The following is a 25,707-nucleotide window of genomic DNA, read 5'->3' as shown; positions in this document are numbered from 1 at the left end:
CCCCAGGCGTCAGGTTGGATCGGAAAGTTTTCTGCTTAGCAGTACCCCTGTGCGTCCGTAGGTGGCGTCCTGCGGCTCCGCGTCCGTCACTGACGTCGTAGGCGCTTAGATGACGTCACAGAGAGTTCTTAGACGCCACACATGCACGCTGACAGCAGTTCTGTACACAACTATTCCGTGCCGAAACTCAGAGCCATGAAAGATACTGACCATTGGTGCAAAAAACTAGGGCCTTAAAAGGGGATGACCTTAACCCTAATAATCAGTCCGCAGAACGGGGAGGATGGGTGGGGCGGTAAGGAATCTATCACTAACTAATGTCTCTTACACAATATATATATATCGTTACACAAGTAGTAACTTGTGCATCTGAAAGAGACACGTTAGTGATCGATTCCTTACCTTAGAAAAGATACCCCAGCAATACCAACCCCGGTGGTGGGTCCGCGAACGAGATTACACCAAAAAGTCCCGGAGCACTGAACGGCCAAAGAAGCAGTCTCTCCGGCCCGGACTGTCAAGGCAGTTGTGTTTGGTAAACGTGTGCAGCGAGGCCCACCTAGCTGCCTGACAAATGTCCTGCAAGGGAACACCACGGCCCAAGGCAGTAGTGGCTGCAGTAGCTTTGGTCGAATGGGCACGCAGTCCCACAGGAAACTCCTTCTTGGCCAAGGAGTAACATGCTTTGATGCACAGAATGACCCACCGAGAGATGGTCCATTTGTGCATGGCCAGACCTTTTTTGGCGCCCACGTAGCCAACAAAGAGCTGATCATCCACCCAGAACTGCTGTGTACGCTGCAGATAGAATGCAAGAGCACGTTTTGGGTCCAGACGGTGGAGCCTCTCCTCTTCCCTTGAAGGATGAGGAGGCGGAAAGAAGGTGAGCAAAGTGATGGTCTGCCAGATGTGGAAGGGTGTGACAACCTTTGGCAGAAAAGAAGGACGGGTCCTGAAAACCACCTTGTCCGGATGAATAGAAAGGAAAGGAGATATGGAAGAAAGAACCTGGAGCTCACTCACTCTTCTGGCAGAGGTGATAGCAACCAGGAAGCAGTCTTAAAGGTGAGAAGACACAAAGAACAGTTACACAGGGGCTCAAAGGGAGAGCACATCAGAAAAGTCAAGACAAGATTTAAGTCCCACTGAGGCATTATGAAGGGCACAGGTGGAAATGTATGCGTAATGCCTTTAAAAAAACGGTTAACAACCGGGGACTTGAAAAGAGAAGGCTAATCTGGAAGCCGTAGAAAGGCGGAGATGGCTGAAAGATAACCTTTGACAGTGGCCAGAGCAGAGCCCTGCTGGGCCAAAGAGAGAAGAAACAGAAGATCCTCATAAAGAGGGCCAGAAAGAGGATCCACAGCCTTCATTGTGCACCATGCCACAAACTTGTTCCATCTGCAGGCGTATACAGTTTTGGTGAAGGGATGCCTGGCTGCCAGAATTATATCACCAACTTCGGGAGGAAGATCGAAAGGTGTCAGCTGTCACCGCTCAATCTCCATGCATGGAGGTGGAGGCTGGATAGGTTCGGGTGGAGGACCGTCCCCTGCTGCTGCGCCAGAAGATCCTCCCGAAGAGGCAGACGGATCGGGGGATCGATGCTCATACAGAGTAGCTCGGGATACCATACTCTTCGAGCCCAGTCCAGAGCCACAAGAATGACTTGGGCCTGGTTGCGGCTGATCTTCTTCAGCACTCTGGGCAGAAGTGGTATAGGCGGAAAGGCGTACAATAGACCGCAGCTCCACTCGCGCAAAAAAGCATCTCCGAGCGAGTACCGCCTTGGAAATTCCAACGAGCAGAACTGATGACATTGGCATTCTCTTCGGTGGCGAATAGATCTAACCAAGGCTCTCCCCAACGCAAAAAGAGACCTTGCGCCACGTCCGAGTTCAGACGCCATTCGTGATCCACCATGCACCGGCGACTGAGTTTTTCCGCCCTGTCGTTCAAGGAATCTGCCAGGTGTTGAACCACCAAGGTAATGCCTTGATGTTCCAGCCATTTCCAGAGCCGCGAGCTTCCTGACATAGGGTCCATGACCCTACCCCGCCCTATTGGTTGCAATACCTCATGGCAGTGATGTTGTCCGTGAACACCGGCACTACACTTCCCCGGACCCAGGTAAGGAATGCCTTCAGTGCAAGTCCGATCGCCCCAGCTCCAGAAGGTTGATATGGAGCCGGAACCCAGCTGGAGCCCAGAGCCCTCTGATCTCCACCTCTCCCATGTGGCCTCCCAAAACTAGAAGGGACGCATCAGTCACCAATGGGTGCTCCGGTTGGGGAAGGGAGAGGGATCTGCCACTGACCCAATCGCGATTCGTGAGCCACCACTGCAACGGTCGTGCAGCGCCCTCTGCGATCTGGACGTGATCAGACAGGTTGCCCTGATGCTGTGCCCACTGGAACTTCAGGTCCCACTGCAGAGCCCGCATATGTCACCAGCAGGATGCAGGAGGCTACCAGGCCCAGAAGCCAGAGGGTCATCCTGACTGAAACCCGGGATAGAGACTGAAAGAGCGGAATCACAGCCTTAATATCCTGGACTCGCTGCTCGGGAGGATAAACCTGAAAGAGTCGAATCCAGAACCGCTCCGATGAAGGGGAGCTTCTGAGAGGGACTCTGGTGCGACTTCGGCACATTTATTGAGAACCCCAGTAAATGCAGGAGGTCGGCCATAGTCTGGAGGTGGGTGACGACTGCCTGGGGCGAGCCCGCCTTTCACAGCCAGTCGTCCAGGTAGGGAAAGACGGACACCCCTGACCTGCGCAGATGAGCTGCGACCACCACCATCACCTTCGTGAACACCCTAGGGGCATTGGTAAGGCCGAAGGGGAGCACAGCAAACTGAAAATGCTCCCGGCCTACCGTGAATCGCAGGTAGCGCCGATGGGCCAGCAGCACGGGGATGTGAAAATAAGCGTACTGCAAGTTCAACGCTACCATCCAGTCTCCAGGGCAGCCAGGACCTGAGTCAGAGTCAGCATCTTGAACTTCTCCTTCCAAAGGAAGCGATTGACGTCCTGGAGGTCTGAGATGGTGCGCAGGCCCCCTTGTCCTTCTTGGGGACCAAAAAGTAGTGGGAATAACAACCACTCCCTACTTCCTGACCGGGAAGGCACTCAATGGCCCCCTTGGCCAGGAGGGCCGTGACTTCCTGACGGAAAAGAGCCACCAATGTAATTTCGTGCCAGTGGTGGAGGTGGTGGTGGTGGACCCTGCCACCCACCGGCGTGGGGTGCTCCCTGAAGCTCGGATTAGAAGGCTTAGAGGCAGAAGCAGCGGCCGTGACTGCGCTGAGGCTGGTTCTGCACAGGCTTGCTGGAGGAGCGTGCTTGAGTGCCCTTGCCCTGGCCACGAAAGGAAGGAAATCCAGGTGTGGCAGGGTTCTTGGTGAAAAGACCCAAAGTCTTGGCCGTAGCTCAAGAGTTTTTAAAGCGCTCCAGGGCATTGTCGGCCGGATCGCCAAAAAGGCGGGAGCCATCAAAGTGCATGTCCATGAGCGAGCTATGAATATCGGGTGAGAACCCAGTGGAACGCAACCAGGCGTGGCGCCGCAATGTCACAGTCGTGGAAATCGCACTGCCCAACGAATCAGCGGTGTCCAGACCACACCTGATGGCAAACTTCGCTGCATCCTTCTGCAATCGCTTGGGAAAGGACAACCTGGATCTCCTCAGAACACTAAGGCAAGACCTTGGCTACCGAATCCCACACTGCATTAGAGTAACGGCCCAATAAGCAGGCGGAGTTTTTCGACCGCAACACCAAGCTGGCTGAGAACAACCTCTTGCCAAATTGGTCTAGCCTCTTAAGAGTCCTTATCCGGCGGAGCCGTGGGAAAGGCACTCTGCGACGTCGAGGCCTGAATGACCAGGCTCTCAGGCGTGGGATGAGCAGTCAAGAAGGCAGGATCACCAGGCGCCGGGCGGTGACACCTAGCAACGTTTTTATCCACTGGTGCACCCGAGGTCGGCCGCAACCAAGTGCCCAAGACATAGACGCCATCTGGAGCACCTCCGTAAGGCAGTTGGTCTTAAGGGCTACCGTAGGGAGGTCGAGATGGAGAGCCTCCCCAGCCCGACGCAGCACCACGGTGTAGGAAGCACCCTCCTCAATAGTAGGAGGAGGAGAGGCAAACCCCGGGTCAGAAGTAAAGGGAGCCGGCTAAAGCGGCAGGGCCGGAGCCGGAGAGGGGGCAAGCGGTGCCGAAAACGGCACCGGCCGGAACCATATCCCAATGCAGATCCCAGGCCGGAACTAAATGATCCGAGAACCGGGGCAGGGGTGGGATAAATGGCACCCAGTGCCGCGCCTGTGGCTGAGCCAGGGGCGGCGCCGCGGCCAGAGCCAGCGGCGCTGTACCTTTTGGCGCCAAGGCCGGAGCCGGATCCCATGGGGCCAGGCTGACGCCGGTGGAGGGGCCGCCACGATCTGGACACTAGACCGCGGGGCCCGAAGGCGCGCCGGCGGTTCATGGCAGCAATAAACTCTTGCATCTGTTTGGGAGTTGCCGACGGACCCGGGTAAAGCGGGTAGGCCGCGGGACTCCCCGGCTCCAGAGGAACCACAGGGGCAAAGCCCCTGTCCCCCTCATCCGCCTCCGGGGAGCGACGGGAGGACATCGGAGAGCGAAAATGCTTCTTCGACTTCTTTTTATGGCGTCGCTTACCCGAATCCGAAAGTGAAGACTTAGAGCCCGAGGAGCGACGGCTCTGGTCCCGCGAGCGGTCTCTTGAATGGCCCCTAGACCCGGAGCGGCGGTGAGAGGAGTGGCGGACCTCCAGCAACTTCCGGCGCCGCTCCCGCAAGGCCTTTGGGTCATGGCTCAACAGTCATGGTCGGCCTCCAGGCTGTAGAGGCACATATTGTGGGGGTCCGCCACCGACATGTTACGGTGGCACGACCCACAAGACTTAAAACTGGGCATCCCTACGTGCACCAGGAGACACAAGGAAGAGACAAAAGTCTCAAAATGTAGTCAAAAAAGGACTGAGGTTTGGACGCTGAGAGTAATGGCGGTGTGGCGGCTCTCTCCTCGTGTGGCGGCTCTCTCCTCCCGTGGCCACAACTTTAATATGATTTTGGGAACCTTTCCCCCCATATGAAACTAGCACAAACGACAGAAGTAAGGATCGGAAGTGGGGAACGACTAAGTGCCTGACTCTGGGGGTGCTACGGAGTTCCTAGGAGGCGTGATGTGACATTCCCCCGGCCGCAACCAGCAGCGGCGAAAGGAGCTGGAAATCAGCGGACCTGAACCGGTGCCGATATCTACCAGAGGACGGAGCGGAAAACCTGTGCCCGGAGCTTGAACGTGAACCAACGTCTGCTGAGCACAACTGGGCTCCCAAGGCTTCCAAGGCCCCTGAGTGAGTAATAACCTCGAGTTAAATACCATCCCTCTGCCACGGTCGATGAGGGCCTGAGCTGCTGCACACCTCACCTAAAATGGCGGGCGCATTTTAAGAGAAAGGTTATAATCAGCTCGTCACACCTGGCATCCCCTGTGCAGTACTTAAACCAAAGCCCGGGACCCCCCCCTAATCTCTTTAAAATCTTTATTGGTGGGCTCACTATCTCGGATCTATTGCAAGACATTAAATGTAATAATACCAGCAGGACATTAAATATAACGCTGGCCGTGGTACTCTGATCTTTTCTGATACTGCACAATCGTTAATCCCCTGACTGTGTGCTCTAAATCTTTCACAATGATGGTTCGAAAAGGGATCTGACGCACCTCCAAAATGGCGGACGGCCACTTACTCAAATCTACGACGATGCATCTGAATGCATAACACACCACTCGGCGTTTCCCTGTACATCAGGGCACTACTGGCAGAATTCAGGCACCTCTCCAACCGCTAAACTAACGGTCATTGTGACGAATTTGTGGATGACAGAATAAAGCGCAGTCATACTAGTGAGGACGAGGAGAAATGCACTGGTCATCATTAGAGAGACACTCTTGGTATACAACGAAGGCAATGTACAAATGCACAATGAAGGTCCATGCATTGTTTGAATAGTAGCAGAGGAGGATTACTAACAGCATTACCGGACTCCATAAAGGCAATGAAGGTAATGTACATATGTGCCATACAGGCACACGCAATGAATAAATAATAGCAGAGGAGGTTTTCTAACGGTACTGCTGAGCCCAGCAACTGGAAAGCGGATAAAACTGTTATTACCTTGACAAATGTTCCTGTATCATTAGGAGACCAATGAACAGCTTGGCAATCTAACGGAAACACAGGGGTTCACGTGACCATGTCTTGCTACCAATGTTCTCCCCTGCGACCTGACCAGTGGCAAGCCCTAGCTCTAACAAGGAAACCACCGAACAGAAGGTGTAAACGAGTGGGGCTACAGGAGATTACTTAGACATGGACCGCGCCATAAGAGGTCAATTAGTTAATCACTAGCCTTTACAGCCGCCAACACCGCACGTGAATTCGTCCTTCAGGCTGCACACAGCTGGATAGTTCCCACTGGCAAACCCTGTGACCTTCACCTGCGACCATCACGACGCTGAGACGGGTACCACTCAAGACTGAAACATAACTGAACACTCAAGACTAGCCTCAACATGGGAGATAAAGAAACGACAAAAAACCTCAAGAGACTCAAAGCAGAACCGCCGAACCCAGTGTCGCCCATCAAAGGCAAAAAAGATATTAATGAGACTATGGATGTCATACTGAACAAGCTAGAGGAAGTGCGTTATCTGGCGAGATCCACGAAAGAGGAAGTTGCAGCCATCAGACAGGATATACGGGACACTAATTCTAGAATCGCTGAAACGGAATCGAGAATCAGCCAACTGGAAGACACTGAAGTCAAGACCTGCGGGGCCCTCAAACGTCTCACCATAACCTCGAGCAAATGACAAGAAGGCTGTCCGAGTTGGAGGACAGGAACCGAAGAGGTAACCTCCGCATGTTTGGAATTCCGGAGGGATCAGAGGAATCCCAAGGATCATGTGTCTCCTTCCTGGAATCGTGGTTTTCTCAAGCAACCAATCTCACATTCCACCAGCTGCTTGAATTCGACAGAGCGCATAGAGTTCCGGGTAGGATCACGAAGACACAGAAAGGACCAAGACCCATAGTCTGCAAACCCTTGAGGTATCAGGACGTAGAACAGATACTATCCTTCGTCAGGAGAACAATCATATACTTTGGAAGTCGAACAAGATCTATATCTCACAGGACTACTGTAAAGAAACGGTTAACATTCGGGAGGCCTTTCTTGCCCTCCGCCCACAACTAAAGTCATTGGGTCACCAATTTGGGTTCATAGGTCCTACAAGATTTCGAGACTTCATCCAGGGGACCCCTCAAATCTTCACGGATCCACAAAGGCTCAAAAAGCTTCTTGATGGCCAGGAGGAGCTCAGTATGGATACTGCGATGGCGAACTCTGAGACTGCTTCAGCCTCTGGCTACAAATGAATATCCTATTTCTGTATATCCTAGTGCTATAATTCTGTGATTTCAGGCTCCATATGAAGGGTTAGCAAGTTTTAAAATGTTCTCACTGTTGATACTGGGTGGCCTGCCAAATCCCTATATGCTAGATGCGTTAATGTTACCTTATTGAATTGTATGTTACCCCATTGAATTGTATTTTATTTGTCATCCTATTCAAAGCCAACAAACTGTCTTATCTAGTCCGGTTAATCCGCTCATGCTGTTCTGCATGTGTTATGTTGGTCCTTGTTTGTAGCTATCTCAGAAGTCAAACACACCAATCCTCACATTGATGTTACTATTGCTAGTAAAGCAAACATTACTGTAGTGGAAGGGTATCTAATGCAGTGCCTAACATCATACATAGCACGTACCTAATACAATACATAACACAATCTAGAACATATATTTTGTAATACACAGCACAAAATAAAAGTTGGCACTGCTCATTCCGCAATCTACGTGTAGACAAACTCAGTAGACACAGGTACCCGCGGATCAAGACAGCTCTGGAATGCATGCACATGTTATCTAATGTTCCACTGTTAATTAGTCAGTTGAATTAGTTCCCAATTCAGAATACACTTGGATGATAAGACCATGGGGGAGACAACGCTGTTATTCTCCTAGTCACCATGCCTATCGGCATTACTCAGGGTGTGGAGGGTGGGTTGGGTAGGGGAAGCAAGAGGGGTTGGGAGGGGGAGGACGAGGGGGGACGTAGGAGGATTCTGTTTTTTCGTTTGTCTTTATTTGTGTCTTCATGTATGCATTTATTATTTGTTGCATAACAATGTCAGGGTACTCACACCTCAAGTGCTCAGGAATCACTTTTTCTCATTCTGTAAGGCATGTCACGCTCATTGCGAACGTTATCCAGACTCTCAAAATCAAGCTGATGGGTCGCAAACCGACGAATACTTTAAAATGGAAGTGTGGCAGTACTCATAGGAACTGGGATAACAGGATTTATCTGACTGTAGTGAATCGTCTATTATATGCTCATGTCTACAACCACAATTAACACACCCCTTGGGGTATTAAAGATAGGAAATCTGAAAGTGCTTTCCCAAAATGTCAAAGGTCTTAATAAGCCAGTAAAGCGCCAGAAGATCCTAGATTACTTACGCAGACAAAAGGGGGATATTGCATTACTACAGGAATCCAAATTGGATGCCAAACAATGTCACACACTTAGGAATAAATTCTTCACCGAGGTTGCTTGCTTGGAAGCCGTTGGGAAAATAAAACGGGGTTGTGACATTAATAGCTAAAAAATCCAACATTGATTTACTTTCCTCTCCAGCTGACTCCAAAGGAAGGTGGGTCACAACCAAACTACTAAAGGACAATACAGAATTTTTTGTCACAAACATCTACGCCCCAAACACATGTGACTTGAAATTCTGGGCAGACCTAGCGAAACAAATAAGACAGCATCCCAGACTCGGCAGTCCATATTCTCGCAGGAGACTTTAATTTCCCCTTTGACCCGACTCTTGACAGGGACACCCGATGCCCTTTTTGCAGTTACAGATCAAACAATGCCTTTCTCAATCTTTGCGACCGATTCCATCTAGTCAATACATGGCCGTTACAGAATCCTGATGGGAGGGACTACACATTTTACTCTTCCCCTCACGACTCATTCTCCCGCTATTCCCAGAGTAGAAGAAACATCGATAGAACCGAGAGTTCTATCCGACCACTCCTGCATCACGCTAACCATTTAAGACATAAAACCATCCACCCGCCAATCCCTTTGGCGCCTTAATGACAAAGTTCTTGAACAAGACGAGCCACCATTGAAACGGCCATCAAGGAATATCTGGAGCACAACAATAGGGGGGACACCACTGACTTGATTCGGTGAGAGGCATTAAAAAGCTCAATCAGAGGGGTCATCATTAAGATTAAATCTGCCATTACCAAAAACCACACTAGGAAGCTAGAGAATCTAGAAAATGAAATATCTACTCTGGAAGCCAGGCATCTGCAGCACCTTTTAGCAGCTTCTACCTTCTCCCTCCTGCACGCCACCCAGAGCGCCTCCCGCTGATCGTCTCCTCCTGAGACGGGCGAGTCCTCCATCTTGGGCGGCTCTGGGTCAGCGTTGCAGCGTTTGGGCCCCTCCCCCCTAGCCACTCCCCCTCATGTGTCCCTACATAATGGTTGGCCAGTCCCGGCAGCGCAGCGGACGAGCGCAGCGGTCGCGACGAAGGCGCGCCGAAGTTGCGCCTAAGTTAAGCCCGTCTGCGCCCGTCCGCGACGGGCCGGGACCAGGGGCCATAGACCCTGCCCTTCCTTTGGTGTACACCTCTGCCCAGTTACTGTCCTTCTCTGTTTCTGCCCCTCTTTCCCCCTCTGCAGTCCAACACTTAATTTTGCACGGTATCTACGTCCCCTCCTCTCCTTGTATTCGCCCTGTCGCTCCTATTTCCTCTCCCTTTACCTCTCCTACGCCTTCTGTCACTGGCCCCATTTCCGGCTCCCCAGCTGTCTCTGCTATTCTCCTTAATACTCGTTCCGCCGTTAAAAACCAAACTGCCCTTTTCAATCTTCTGGATAACGACTCCCCGGATTTTCTTTTTCTTACTGAAACCTGGTTTTCTTCTGATTCACTCCCGGACCTCCTTGCTATTCTCCCCAATACCCACTATGCCCTTCGTGCTGACCGCCCTGACTGAAAAACTGGAGGGGGTGTGGCGATGATTATTCGCTCTTCTATGAAATTCCAGCTTCTTTCGCACCCCTGCATATCCAGTGTTGACTTTCTGGTGGCCCGCTCCCTCAATCTCCCGGTACCCCTTACGGTGGTCCTCATGTACCGCCCCCCTCAAAGTATGCCATCATTTGTGTCTACCCTGCAGGATCTCTTGGCCACCTTGGCGGTAAATAACTCCTCGCTGCTCCTGCTCGGTGACTTTAACTTTTGGCCGGGTGATCTGAGGGAGGACTCCTCATCCAAAGACTTCTCTGCTACTCTTCAGTGCCTTAATTTCTTACCTCACGTTTTGGCCCCTACCCACATTCACGGTCACATCTTGGACCAAATCTGATCCCTACGTTGTAATCTTTCGCCCACCCCCATCCTTCCCTGTGTCTGGTCGGATCACTCCATGATCTCCTTTTCCATCCATTTGGGTCAAGCTGAGAAAGCCCCCCTGCCTAAAAACATCTTGGCTCGAAGCTGGAATAAGACCGATCTTAATGACCTTTCCTCTTTATTGTCTTCATCTGCTCCTACCCTGACTGACCTGCCTTTGGAAAGTCAGGCGGATGTCATTAATACTTGGCTTTCTTCTGCTTGCGACCAGGTCGCCCCACTAAAAAAGGTCAAATCTGCTCGCCCCCACGACGCTCACAAGTGGTTTTCCAATGACCTTAAATCCCTTAAATTAGAGCTTAGGCGCTCGAAGCGTCATTGGCGACGCAACTACTGCCCTACCCTCCGCCTCAAATATAAAGCCCTCCTTAATACCTACAAAAAAGCCATCTTAGCGGCCACATCTAAATACTTTACTGAGAGAGTGGCCATCTCGGCCAACAAATCCCGTGAGATTTTCTCACTAGTTCATAGTCTTGCCACGTCCGATCGCGCCTGTCTTTCCCCTGCCCCCTCTCAATCTCTCTGTCACTCCTTGAATGATTATTTCATTAATAAAATCATTACCATTAAGGCCAACATTCCCATTGTGTCTCAACCTGAACTTTCTGATTATTCTCCTCTGTCTCCTTCTGTTCTGGATCACTTTGAACCAATTTCACCGGAGCTTTTCCTCGACCTGCTTGTCAAGGTCAAGTCCGGTTCTCCTGCGGACTGTGCTCGCGCACGGATCCTCAGAACTCTCTATAGTAGCTGTTCCAGCCCCCCCCCCCCCTTACTTTTCTCAACACTTCTTTGGCCTCGGGTTGTGTTCCCTCCCCTTTTAAATCCGCTATAGTTTTTCCTATTTTGAAAAAAGCCGGTCTTGACCCCTCTCTTCCATCTAATTTCAGGCCGATTTCCCTTCTTCCCTATCTAGGGAAGATCCTCGAAAGCCACGTGACATCTTGCCTCTCCACTTACATTGAGGAGAACCATCTCTTGGCCTCCCACCAAGCGGGCTTTCGTCCCGGCCACTCCACTGAGGGCGTGGTCCTCGCGGTCCTGGATGAACTTAAGGGGAAGGCCGACAGCAATCTCCCCCCGGCCTTGGTCCTTTTGGATTTGTCCGCTGCGTTTGACACGGCCGATCATGCCATCCTTCTCGACCGTGTCAGCGCAGCGGGCATCCAAGGCACTGCCTTCTCCTGGATCGCGTCCTTCCTCCAAGGCAGATCACAGGCAGTTCACCTCTCTGATTTTTCTGCTCCCCCTCTTCCGGTCACCTGTGGGGTCCCTCAAGGCTCTTCCCTTTCCCCACTTCTCTTCAACCTTTACATCCGCCCCCTCATCTCCTCTCTTCTCGAGCTGGGGGTCTCTGTGTACAATTACGCAGATGACCTCCAGCTCGTCTTTGATCTTTCATCCCCAGCTGACTCTCTCCCTAAGTTTTGTTCCACTCTTGTTTTCATTTCCCAGTGGATGAGCTTCAATCACTTGAAGCTCAATCCCGATAAGACAGAGCTCGTCCTCACTGGTGGTTCGTCTAATCCCTGGTCCTCAGCTCACTGGCCCCTTTCTTTTGGCCCTCCCCCCTCCCCTGTTTCCTCTGTCCGGACTTTGGGCATCAAGATCAGCAATGATCTGTCCATGCATGCCCAAATCAGTTCCGTCGTGTCTTCTTGTTTTTCTTCCCTCCGTTTAATCCGTAAGATCTCCCGGTTCTTTTCTGTGGATGCTCTTAAAACCATTATCACGGCCCTCATTACATCCCGCCTGGATTACGGAAACGGCTTGTACGTAGGTATTCCTGCCTACGAAACTCGCCGTCTCCAGGCCATCCAAAACCAGGTGGCCCGCCTTATCCTTCGTCTCCCCAAATTCTCCCACATCACCCCTGCCCTCAAAACCCTCCATTGGCTCCCGGTTCTTTTCAGGTCTCATTTCAAACTAGCTTGCTTGGCCTTTCGGGCGCACGCTCGCTCTGCCCCGCTTTTCATCAACTCACTTATCTCTTCTCACGCTCCTAGCCGTACCCTCCGCTCTTCTTCACTTTCTCTCCTTCACGTCCCCCGCTTCCGCAAATCCCGCACCGGGGGCACCCGATTCTCTGTGCTGGCCCCCCAGATTTGGAACAATCTCCCACTCTCCTTTCGCTCTATCCCTATTTTTTCTCACTTTCGTAAAGCTCTTAAAACTTTTCTTTTCCTTCAGGCATTCCCCGGCTAATCTCCTTGGGTTTCCTCTGTAGATTCTGATGTGCTCCTCAGCGCCAGGAAGCCGCTTGGCCGCAGTGCGCTTTAGAAATTTCTTTTTCATTTCATTTCATTTCATAGGAAAGACGAAACACTTAATAAGCTGGCCAACAAGAAATAAGAGTACAATAAAATAGTGAGCGAGATAGCAGGTGTGTGGCTGAACAGGAGGAAAAGGTTCAAACTGTGTGAGTCAAATAAGGCTGGGAAAAGTTAGGCAGCGTATCTTAAATTCTAAGTACAGAAAAACACGATAAATTCTATCATGGACCAAATTGGTGCGCCTCACTCCGACCCTATTAAAATTGCAGAGATATTTAAAGACTTCTATGAACGCCTTTACGCCAAAAACACGGATGTCGAAGCCAACAAGATCAATGATTATTTAGGAGAATGCATGCTACCGTCTCTCTCCACGGATGAACAAGCAGACATTAATAGCCCAATCACGAGCCTGGAAGTCGAGAAAGCCATAAAGTCACTAAAATGTGGGAAAGCCCCCAGACCCGACGGGTTTTCCGCCAGATTCTATAAATGCTTCTCCTCTGTAGTATCACAGCCACTCCTTCACATGTTCCGATAGATCAACGAAACAGGAGAGGCAAAAGGTACACTGTCTGAAGCCATTATCGCGGTCTTACCCAAAGATGGGAAGGACCCTACACAGCCCAAGAACTATAGCCCTATCTCACTTATAAATCTAGATGGTAAGCTCTAAGCCTCGATTTTGGCAGACTGCCTCCAGAGAGTCCTACCCAAACTCATACACCCGTCTCAAGCAGGGTTTTTGAAATACAGGTTGTCCAGCGAGAACACCAGGACTCTAGCGCATGTTCTGGAGAGAGCATAGACTCTAACAACCCCCACATCGGCAATCATACTCGACTCCGAGAAGGCATTTGACAAGGTGGACTGGACGTATTTGGAGGCTGTACTAAATAAATTCAACCTGGGACCATCACTCATAAGGATGATCATGTCCCTCTATTTCTGTCCATCAGCAAGGGTTAGAGCAGGAGGGTCGTTCTCATCATCGTTCCATCTACACCAGGGTACAAGACAAGGATGCCCCCTCTCCCCATCACTGTTCCTATTGGCTATTGAACCATTCCTATACCACATTAGATACAACAAGGATATACCAGGCATTCCTTTTAATGGATGCATCGTAAAAATACCGGCATATGCAGACGACGTCTTAGTCGTCTCAGAAAAGGCGGAAGAAGCAATACCGGCACTTCTCACTACTATTGAGGAGTTTTCAAAGGTCTCTGGCTATAAATTAAACAAAGACAAAACAGAAGTCAAACTACTTAACAATCTAGGGAATAAAGAGACTCTAGGTGACTCTGGTCTGACTTGGCAGCCAGGCTGCTTAAAATACTTAGGCTTAGATTTTGATAGGGACCTAATATCCACATTAAAAATCTACGAAAATATACTCCTAAAGAAAATCTCTAAATTACTCGACGGCTGGTCTCCGAAATATTTATCCTGGTGGGGTAGGGCCGAAACCCTAAAGATGATGGTAACCCCCCTGGTAAACTACTTAGCAAGTATGTTACCAATGACCTTTTCAGACTATTTCCTACATAAGGTAGATAAGCTTTTTGGTACATTTCTGTGGCAAGGGAAGAAGCCTGGGATATCAATGAAAAAGCTACAACTAGCTAAAGAAAAAGGCGGCCTGGGTCTTTCAAACTTCAGACATTACCAAACTGCGTTTCTATGTAAACAGGGTGCCCAATGGCTAAGCAACAACTCAGCTTACACTCCACTGTGGTTGGATATTGAGAGAGCCATCATTGGCAGCATTCCCCTCTCGGCCCTTGAACACAAGACGAGCCCTTCTGAAACTCGACCAATCCCATCACACAGGCTTAAAACTCACAATCCACCTCAATTGCCTTGTGGCATAATCTCATGCTAAAAATTAATGGAGAGCCTTTCCAATGGGTACACTGGTCTAAAAAAGGTATCAACATAGTGAGTGATCTTTATGACGGAAGCAACCCACTGCCGTTATCTACAGTTCAAGCCAATTATGATCTCGCACCAATAGACTTATGATTTTCTAAAATTAAAAGCGCTGCTGTCTGCTCGCTCCTTGTCGCCCTCTGTACCATGGCTTTGGAACAACATCTCCCGTATCAGAAAGGCGGGGCATTTTGTCTCAATGGTCTACAAACTCCTTCTCCAGATTGGTAACCCAGGTCACAAGGGCGCTCTGCAAATAAGGGTATAGTATAGATTTCCAAAATATCTTGTCGGTGCTTCTAAGGAAGGGTGTGGTCACCAACACCCATCACAACCTACCCAGTAGGTCTAAAAACAAGTCAATTTCCCTGAGCACGCAAAATGTACAAGTCCAATATCCAAATTAAAGTTCTGCTGAATTAATCTGATGCAGTCACAGGTGGTAATCCAAAATAAATCATCAACGAATGTCCTTCAAATCACGGATATTTTATTTTCCTTTTTTCTGGCTTGAAGCTCTCCAAATCCCATATACAGAAGTCAGCCAACACGTGTTTCGTCATGTTAATTATCTACACATCGACTTCATCAGGGCTGAAATCACAATACAAATAAACATCAATGTAATTCATTTAAGATAACATATAAATCTCAAAACTCTAATATTTTGTGGAATCCCGTGATGAGTAGAAGAGAACCCGGCAAGAAAAACCAAGAAAAACATATACCCGATATGTGCACGTCTCCATTAAGCCATCACCAAATAATATGATTAAGTTTCAAGCATTCAATCCAAAGAAATTCTAATATATGTAAGCAAAAAACACTCATCTTTGTATCGAAAAAACATTTGCGGGTTAAAGCACCCCAAACAAAGCCCCACAAGGGATCTGATATCTCCTGTCTTTATATTTTAGATGGCTAGCCCCATCATGAGTGTTACCTCATTTAAGTCTATTAATCGCGTGTTACTCTGTTTAATAATTTCTAGATTATTTTCTTGAATTATTGTTTCCTAGTACCCAAGTTGACTCATGCCTTGGGTAGTTACTGAGAATCAATAATAACTCGGTTTACCTAGAAATTATTAAACAGAGTAACACGCGATTAATAGACTTAAATGAGGTAACACTCACCATGATGGGGCTAGCCATCTAAAATATAGTCCCAATTCTAAAATGACTGACAGGAATTCTGACACTGCAAATAGGGCTAATACAGTTTCTTTATGGTAAAGTGCACAATTTTGCTATGCATCAATTCCTTCTTCTGTGTGGTTCATAGAAGACTCATCCATACATGCTTGTCATGTGGTTCAGCTGCCAAGGCAATATCCAGGGCTGGGAGCCTTAACAAATCATTTAGCTCAGGATACCACATATCCCTATTTTCTCAAATGAACAGTCACATCACCATTGTTCAACAAGTCACGTTTTTTTTCTGAAGGCCCACCAAGATTTGCTAGGTGCGTTGCAATGTTCTTTGAGCACTTGGCCAATGGGATGATTAACACTTTAATCATTTTCAGTAATAACTGGTGAAATGGTTGTAGTCCTGTTGGTGGCAGGTCATGCTTCCTGAAGAATAATTTATATTTATTCATAGTGCAACCCGAGTGAACAGTAACTCTCTCCTCTTTTACTCTTTCATCTATCATGGCTTGGTAGCAAAACTAATGTCAGATATTCCTTGTGTGCTTCTTGCACACGGCCACCGTGTCAACCCATTTATGTTGTATGACACCTCTGGCATTTTATGCTTTCCTTTAAATGTCTCACATTCCCCTTGGTCTATCTAGCTCATACTAGTCTCCAAAATCTCCATCCTCTGTATTTTACTAACCTTATGCATGGTAACTCTTTTATATATGCTATTCTTGCATGTTCTTGTTCGCATAACCCACTGTTTCACGGTTAAACATATTTGTAATGGATTTCATCTGTCCTTTTCAATGAAGGTCCACTGCATTCGAACTCTTAAAGAATACTTTGGCTATCCACACGAATATATTAGAGAGGTACCTTCAACGAAAAACAGTATCCTAAGAGTGTCAGGGTGTTACCGAACCAGTGTCTCACTATATTCACACTAAAATACTTTGGTTTCTACAAAGGACCTAAACGTTGAGTCTCTGAATTGAGGTAGCTACACTTTTCTACACCATTCTTATCCTGGTGAAAATCCTGCAGTCTTATTTTTTTCGAAGGGGTAAGTACTACTCCTGCATAATATTGTATATATCTAATGCTAGTAATTTGGAAATCAGATTTCTTGTGAATCTGTACAAGTAAAAGGTTGATTTAAGCTGTACTTACCAATTCAGGAGCTTTACAGATGGATTTGGGCTCTCGATAATTGACTACTGATGTTAAAGCCTGCATAGGAAGGACACATTTAAGTTGGTTAGTATAAAAGACCTTTGTATTACCAGTACTAGCACTAACATCAGACAAGAGATTAGGAGAAATGCAAGCATTCACTATCAGGGAGCCTTTCCTACAAATCACAAAGGACAAAGTCATTCTGAGCACCATTCCTAGGATCATACCCACCTTCACATGAATAAGCCAGTCATTCTACGATCTTTCTTCCCAAACCGGTCAATATCAGCAGAAATGCCATTACATTCATTGGATTTACATAAATGAGTCTGGTACTATATTGATAGAACAAAAGACACGCTCTTTTGGTTCTCGATTGATAGAACAAAAGATATACACTCTTCAGATCAGCTATTCTTCTCTTGGACAGCCAGGAAGAGGTCGCCACTGTGTAGAATTGATTACTATTCTCATTAAACCATGTGATTATATGAAAGATTCAATGAAGGAGAAGTAATTAGTTACCCTAAATCCAGCTTTCAAAAACACTGGAAGCATTCATATCACACATGCGACCTTCCCTCCACCACTGTCAGATAGTCACTCATAGTGTACACTTCTCACACTTTCTATTAAATCTGAGCTATGATGGCATCTACACAGAGTACGAAAGCGGACATTTACACCTCATAGGAAAACATATGGGTTGATTCAAATGAGGTGGATATGCTACTAAAACAAACAGTGTTGTTCAGGCCTTTTGCCATTTTAACACGGTTACTGCTATTTAAACACAAAGGATTTCAAGCCTGCCGGCGGTGAATGATTCAAGCAAGTGAAAATATGAAAGGTCCAATGTTGGAAAACATTCTTACACATGGTTAAATTGTATACAGTACAGAAACACACTAGTAAATTGTGAGTAAGCAATTTCTATATGAATCATGACAGTCGTTCATCTAATGGGCAAGCCTGAGGTCTTACAATCATATGTAATTACTCAATACATAGGCATGAAAAGGCTGGTGAATGCACCCCAATGAGGTTAAATACAAAATGGGTATTTACCTGTTAGAGTAGTTATGCAGCTTTAAGAATTTTCTGGATTCACATGCTGTGTATTATTCCACCATCTAGTGATTGAGTCTGGAACTCTCCTCTTGTATATTGGTCTGTTTTCTCTTTTCTCTTTTTGTGTGTTGTTGGGCGTCAACTGTCCTTACCATTTGGTGCTTAGTCCAATCCTTCCTGCAGTCAGATGCCCTTCCCCGGAAGCCTTATCGATTGGTCACCATCTTCAGATTCTTGTTCCGCCGTTGAGTCTGAAAACATCGCTGAAGGCTCTCCAATCATCAAAAGAAGGTTAGTTGAAAGCAACAAGAACATTCCAGAGGGAAAACCTCGATACTTCAATCAAAAAGAGGTCTTATTTGTGGAAAATCAGCCTGAGTATTTTTTCTGTGCAGAAATAAGGGGAGTACAAGACTAACCAATGAAGGAAGAGACCAGAGAATGCATGGACAGTTGGCCCCTGCTTTAAGTGATGAGGAGAACACACCCTTCCGCTTCTGCCTCGAATGTCACCACAGATTTACCCAGAAGGACAATCATCAGGTGTGCAACCTTTGCCTATCACGAGACCGCAGCATTGAGAAGTGGGGCCTGTGCCAAATTCAAACCCAAAAATCTGGGAGCCAAGGAGAAACAAAGACCAGCACACTACGCTATGCAGGGGCAGACGGAAACTCCCTTGCTGAGGGATCGGGGATTGTCAAGCAAGAAGGAGGACAACAAAAAAATGGTGAATGAGAAAAGGGATCAGTACACAAGAAAGAGTTACGTAGACAGCAGAATAATGCACAGCATGCAAATCCAGAACAGATTCATATTGCAAAAGTGATGGTTACAGCTGTTCCACTCCAAATGTTCAAAATTAGTTCCATCCATATTTTAGTGTATGATAATCTTATAAAAACAATATTCAAAATGTAATTAATCAGAATCCATCAAAGCTATGGCAGTACTAGTATACATATTCTTCCTTATATGGGGATCCAGCTGGCATACGTTTTTGGTTCTCAATATCGATAAAATACTCAATCCAAATTGCTCAAGACTACAATCTTAAAGACTTTTTTCCTAATTTAGTTTCTAATGTCTTAACAAGTATGTGCAAAATGAATGTCATCACTTTAGCTCCAAATGCAGGCATTAATGGCCACAGGGAGCAGTTTATTTCAGACCTGCCAATTTCAAGAATTTGTCTTTAGTTTGCTCGATGTAAACCATCATCATCACCTGCTAATACAAGTAATTCTAAAGATTACACATTTTCTCTAACCATGACATATGGAGAATGAGGACTTCCTACAATGGTCTATAGCACGGACATGGCCACTTTTTTGATCAGGGAATTCCAAGAAAGATTCTACACAGAGGAGACCCTGAAAGTATTAAAGGAAGGTAAGAGGGCACATACTGAATTACACACTAAATGTATCAAGCATAGTCTTTAATGCAAATGTAATAAAGTAATTTTACTCCACTTCAGTAAAATAACCAAAGACTTAATTTAAGTTGCCAGACCATCAATTCCGTATTTGCAATGAATGTAATCAGAAAAGACACCTGCTGACACACGTTTCACGTTACATGCACATTATATGCATATGACGATTCATCTACAACATAGACGCATTCCACCACTGACGACAAGAAACCTTTGCTGTTCAGGCTGCCAATTTCATTTTGTTTACTATACACTGGAAACCTTTATGAGATTAAGCACAATGCATATATATGTGCTAAAGACATGTTGTAGTTAATTTTCTTGATATTTAGTTGGCCCTCAAAATATTGGCTATCAAAGGTCCCTTGAGTTTAGGACTATTTTATAAATGAAATCTGCTCCAAGGTTCCTTTTAATGGTTAAGGCCTATATAACACCCAGTTCAAAGTAAGCGAGGGAGGCAGACCGACTAGGGTGGGTATCAGCCACTCACAAGATTTTTACTTTATTTTCCTGCCTATATAGATAGGACTAATGCCCAAGCCACTGTGTGGAAATAATTTACATATGTTCGAGTTACCAAAAGTTTTGTAAAGCAGATTTTGAGGAGCATAGGTATGCATGCCTGTAGGATTTCTAAAGCGCAAACCTAGCCAAAAGGCAGCAGAGCGCAGAACAGGGTCAAATCCAAACATACATTCAATGAGTGACAGGAGGGGTAGCTGGTATGCCTACAAGACAAATCATCTGACACCAATTAATTAGATGGCCCCAAAACTTATCCCAATCTTTGTTTTTTAGCTGGCTCATTTTGATCCTCATAAGTTACTTACGCATTTCCAGTTGACTTACTAGTTTGACCTACCCTTCACCAAAATTAGGGGTCAGCTAATGACATATCTGCACTTGCCATTGAACAAGCCTTTAATCAGCCTAATTTAGGATAGTGTATGAAACACCTCCATGGTGAAATCCACGCAGCAGGCAATGAGAGAAGATGATGGTTTTAGTTATATGGTCTAAAAAATTGTAAATGTACTTGCGGGACAGATAGGTCAATGTTAATTTCCATTGACAATCTGTTTTTGATCTCACAAATGGTTACAATACATGCAATTTCCCAGGAGAGATCCCACACTGATTGGATTCACTCTAAAAATCTAAGACTGTGCTGCAACAAGCTCCAGAAGCCTTCCTGGAACTGCCGAGCTGAACTACAGTATCTGGACCGGTCTAAGACCTGCTGTCCTCTGCTGCAGCAAGTCCCCAATCCCTAATAGGTGCCTCTTAAGGTCTTGGTCCCGTGGTTGTTTCGGAATGCACTCGTCTTCAAGAAAAGGAGCGATACTGAAGTTTTGGGCTTTTTGCAACTGTGAACGGGCATGTTCGTGCTGAGACTCTGTCGCTCGTTACTGTGAAGTTCCTGTGAACCAGACTGTTTGTGCTACAGTGAATCCTGGCAACGTGAGACATGCACTTTGCACTACAGCACCAACAGCCCTAGGTAACAGCCAACACGCAGCTCTAGCAAAACAAATCTGTAACACCCAACAATATTCTCACACTACAGTGAGAACTGTTCATGTAGCCAGACCTGCTCTCCACAGTACAGCGATAACCACCCACAAAACTCTCCCTGCTCCGCATGGCCTTCTCCAACCGAACTGGACTCTTTGTGCCAGACCATAATAAGTTAACCTGGGCCCTGTGTTTGAGCCACGCTCCATCACAGTCGGCCTGAACTTGTGACTTCCCCCTGAACTAGCATGACCAGATGACTCAAAATGGAGCTTGGTGCTTTTAGATACTATATCTACCTAAAACATTGAAATTCAAAGTCTTCGGTTCTACCAATTATTTTGTTGTTGTTTTGGTCTCACTTTATTTTATAAAATGTACTCTATTTTCCTAAATTGGTTTGGGATATTTAAAAACAGATGCAGAGCCATCTTTTGCCGACATGTAACTTAACACAAAAGAAAAATGATATAGCAACTGCTCTTCTCCCAAGTATTTCTCAGCATCCATTCATGCTCATTTCTGGCTTTTTTGATTTGGGTGTAGCCCGGATGATGCTCGACCCAGACTGCCAGAACTGCTGCACACTGAATTGATTCTAACATGAATGCTGTCCATCTCTGGCATCACTGCTTGTGTCAAGAAGGACAGAGGATCTGATAACATCTCTGGAGAAGGGCTTATTTTCTCTGCTCTGCAGACTAATTCAAGTGACCTTGGTAATGAGAAACTGTCATAACTGACTTCAAGTTGCACACTTATTACCTCATAAGTGTGTCACCCTAGGCACCAGTAATCTTGTGCTGGTAGCTCCAGCGAAAATTTCAATTCAAAGTTCAACTTGAATGCTTCTCAATAAAGTTTACTTCATACGCTGCTTTTTTGTTCCAAAACCAAAAGGTGTGTTATTCACTTTTCTTTTCATTCATAATTCAAGACAATCCATTGTTCCAATGCATTTCGGTGCTTTACTACACATTCGTCAGGGAACGTCTAAAATTAAACAAACAAAACATATTCTTTATTCATGTTACTAAATGTTTCACTTTTCTTTACTACTGGATTTACTACCTCAGCAGCCTGAAGCCCAATGGAATGAACGACAGGACAGAATTTACTTGTTATCTGTGACAATATCATATATCAGTACTGTCATTATACTCACATTTGTAAATATAATCAGTAAGTTATGCACAGAGTCAACGAACAGCGAGCATTTTTGTGCCCACTTTATCACATGGACCTTAGATTGATCTAATAGTAACTAGGAAAATGTAAGACTGACTGCGCTGGCGAACAATAAAGTTACCGTACACTACTTTCCGAAAAAAATTAGTCCAACACATAGCGCATGCGCGAACCAGGGCGTAGTGAGCATTGACTAATTGAAAGGCAGGCGAAGCCGAACGGCTTCGCGTAGCAGAACGAGCAGGATTCATTTTAACAGCCAGGTGAGAAATGGCGGGCTTAGTCACCTAGCAGGCTAAACTAGCCGGGTGTTGCGGTCTTAGGAATGGTTAGCGCCGTAGAGCAGTAGGGACCTTACCAACAGAAACATAGTATCATAGTGAATGGAGCGCGTAACTGACAACACATAAACTACGTAAAACACATGATAAACACCAGATACCGTAGCCAGGAACAGACAGACCAAACATAGAAAATTAGCCGAGCCCCACACCACAGATGAGTCTCAAATTACACCCGCAGCGCGTAAGAAAAGTGAAACATTTAGTAACATGAATAAAGAATATGTTTTGTTTGTTTAATTTTAGACGTTCCCTGACTAAGGTGTAGTAAAGCACCGAAATGCATTGGAACAATGAATTGTCTTGAATTATGAATGAAAAGAAAAGTGAATAAAACACTTTTGGTTTTGGAACAAAAAAGCAGCGAATGAAGTAAACTTTACTGAGAAGCATTTAAGTTGAACTTTGAATTGAAATTTTCGCTGGAGCTACCAGCACAAGATTACTGGTGCCTAGGGTGACACACTTATGAGGTAATAAGTGTGCAACTTGAAGTCAGTTATACATACACTCCAGGAGGGGAGTAATTCCCTAGAGCACAGTCGAAACAGAATAAATAATTGGCGGTGCACAACCCGATATCTAGAAACGGTCATAACTCACAGTTAGAATCAACCAATGATTGCACAGCTAATGAATATAGCACAACACCTTTGTATCCATAGGCATATTTTCTTTAGGTGGCTTACTGTTGACTCCTTTGTTATCCCCCTCCCAGTATAGAACATGAGTCCACTGAGTGCCAGTTTATGTTGCCTAAACTCGTTGTTTCTGTGTGGATCCACAGGGGCACCAACCAATGCTAAGGAGCAGAATCAGTCAATGTTTTCTTTTTAACCTTTATTTGTAACTTTTCACCACAAAGTGAGCGATCATGTACAGAATCCTTCGAGACAATATACATTGACTTTTTTTTACATAACACATATTAGAGCCCTGGACACATAGCACAGGTAAGGAAAATGCTACTTAACAGTATGCATCTGTTCTTGGCATGTAGAGCTGCAGAGTTGCACACTATGCATAGATTGCCACCTGGTGTTGGGCCCGGATGTTTGCAGTTTGTTTTGTAAAAAAGTCTTTGGAAGTCACGGGATAGGTGACACCTCCTTTGGATGATACTGCGTATGGTCAAAGGCTCCATCTTCAGATTGTTTTTCACCATTAGGGAAGTGATGGAGCTGTATAAGAGATAGTGATGTCCATGTGATATGTATCTAAGTAAGATAATACTGGAACAGATAAAGGTAGCCGGGGAGGCGGGTGGGCGTGTGCAACTCTGCAGCCCTACATGACAAGAACAGATGCATACTGGTAAGTAGCCTTTTCCGTTCGAGGCATATGAGCTGCAGATTGCACACTGCATAGATTACATAGCAGTTCCCAAACCTAGCGGCGACCACCTGTATCTGTTGCAGTGGTTTGAAACAGAGTTTTTAGTTCAGCCTGGCCCACAGTAGCTTGTTGTTTAGTTTGCACATCTACACAGTAACGCTTTGTGAATGTGTGCGGTGTAGCCCCGTGGCTGCTTTGCATATGTCCCCTAGGGGAATGTTCCCTTAGAATGCCATTGAAGCCCCTATTTTCCTGGTAGAATGGCTTTTTTTGGGATTGTTAATGTGAGTTTAGCTTTTTGATAACATATGTGTATGCATTTAACAATCCACCTAGCAATCCCTGACTTTGAAATGGGATTGCCTTTATGTGGCGGTGAGAAAGACACAAAAAGTTGTTTTGTCTTACGAAAGGTTTGTGTTTTTTCAATGTAGTACAGTAATGCTCGCTTGACATCTAAAGTGTGTAGAGCTCTTTCTGCGACTGTTTGAGGATGCGAGAAAAACACGGGCAGCTCAACAGATTGATTTAGATGAAATGGGGAAATGACTTTTGGAAGGAATTTTGGATTTGTACGAAGAATCACCTTGTTATGATGCATTTGCAGAAAGAGATCCTGAATGGTAAATGCTTGTAGTTCACTAACCCTTCTGAGAGAGGTAATGGCTACTAGGAAAGCTACTTTCCAGGTTAGAAATTGCAATTCGCATTTATGTAATGGTTCGAAGGGAGGTCCCATTAACCTTGTGAGAACTACATTTAGATTCCACACTGGTGTGGGTGGTGTTCTGGGAGGAATCATTCTTTTGAGTCCTTCCATGAAAGCTTTAATAGCTGGCACTCTAAAAAGAGATAGATGCTGCCTATTTTGCAAGTGCTGCAATAGCTGCAAGGTGTAACCTGATAGACCTGTAGGCTAAGGTACACTTTTGAAGGTGCAGTAAATATCCAATGATGTGTTGAATAGACACATCTAGAGGATTAATTTGGTTGTTTTGGCAGTATATGACAAAACATTTCCACTTAGCAGCGCAACATGCTCTAGTGGTGGGGCGTCTAGCTTCCTTGATAACGTTCATACAGTCTGGGGGAAGGTTGAGGTAACCAAACTCTATGACCTCAGGAGCCAGATCGCTAGGTTGAGCGGAGCTGGGTCCGGGTGCCTGATCTCTCCATGGTTCTGCGTTAATAGGCGTGGAGATAGGTTTAGTTTTTGGTGTGGTACTACAGACATTTGCAACAGCGTGGTGTACCATGGTTGTCTGGCCTAAGTTGGAGCGATCAGGATGAGCGTTAGGGAATGTTACTGTAGTTTGCGCACCACTAATGGAATTAGTGGTAGAGGAGGAAAAGCGTACACAAATAGTTTTGACCAGTTCATCCATATCACATTGCCTTTGGACAATGGGTGTGGGCATTTTGCGTTTTCGTGGGTGGCGAAGAGGTCTATTTGAGGTTGTCCCCACATTTGAAAGAACGGATGAAGAACTTGTGGATGAAGTTCCCATTCGTGGATTTGCGGAGTATGTCGACTTAGTAGATCTCATTTAAACAACAAAGGAGTGACTCAAACAGTCAGACAAAACAGGATGAGACGTAGAAAAAGCACGTGGGTGTGTAAAAGAAAAAGAATCACAGTGATTTTTATAAAACCCTCACTCACCCAACTATTGGGTGACATGCTTCATCAT

The 25,707-nt window shown here is 46.2% G+C and overlaps 1 protein-coding gene across 1 annotated transcript in view; it reads right to left on the bottom strand.

Annotated features, from left to right (window-relative positions):
• The window catches only part of CUL2 (cullin 2), a 570,015-nt gene that overhangs the window by 273,464 nt on the left and 270,844 nt on the right, over window positions 1-25,707 (bottom strand). The window contains exon 12 of the mRNA XM_086941531.1: window positions 17,120-17,179. Coding sequence (XP_086797657.1) covers window positions 17,120-17,179 — 60 coding nt within the window. The remainder of the gene's footprint in view (window positions 1-17,119; window positions 17,180-25,707) is intronic.

This window comes from Lissotriton vulgaris, chromosome 10 (genome assembly GCF_964263255.1).
Source record: "Lissotriton vulgaris chromosome 10, aLisVul1.2, whole genome shotgun sequence".
Lineage (NCBI taxonomy): Eukaryota > Metazoa > Chordata > Amphibia > Caudata > Salamandridae > Lissotriton > Lissotriton vulgaris.
This window is presented reverse-complemented; position numbering and strand designations above follow the sequence as displayed.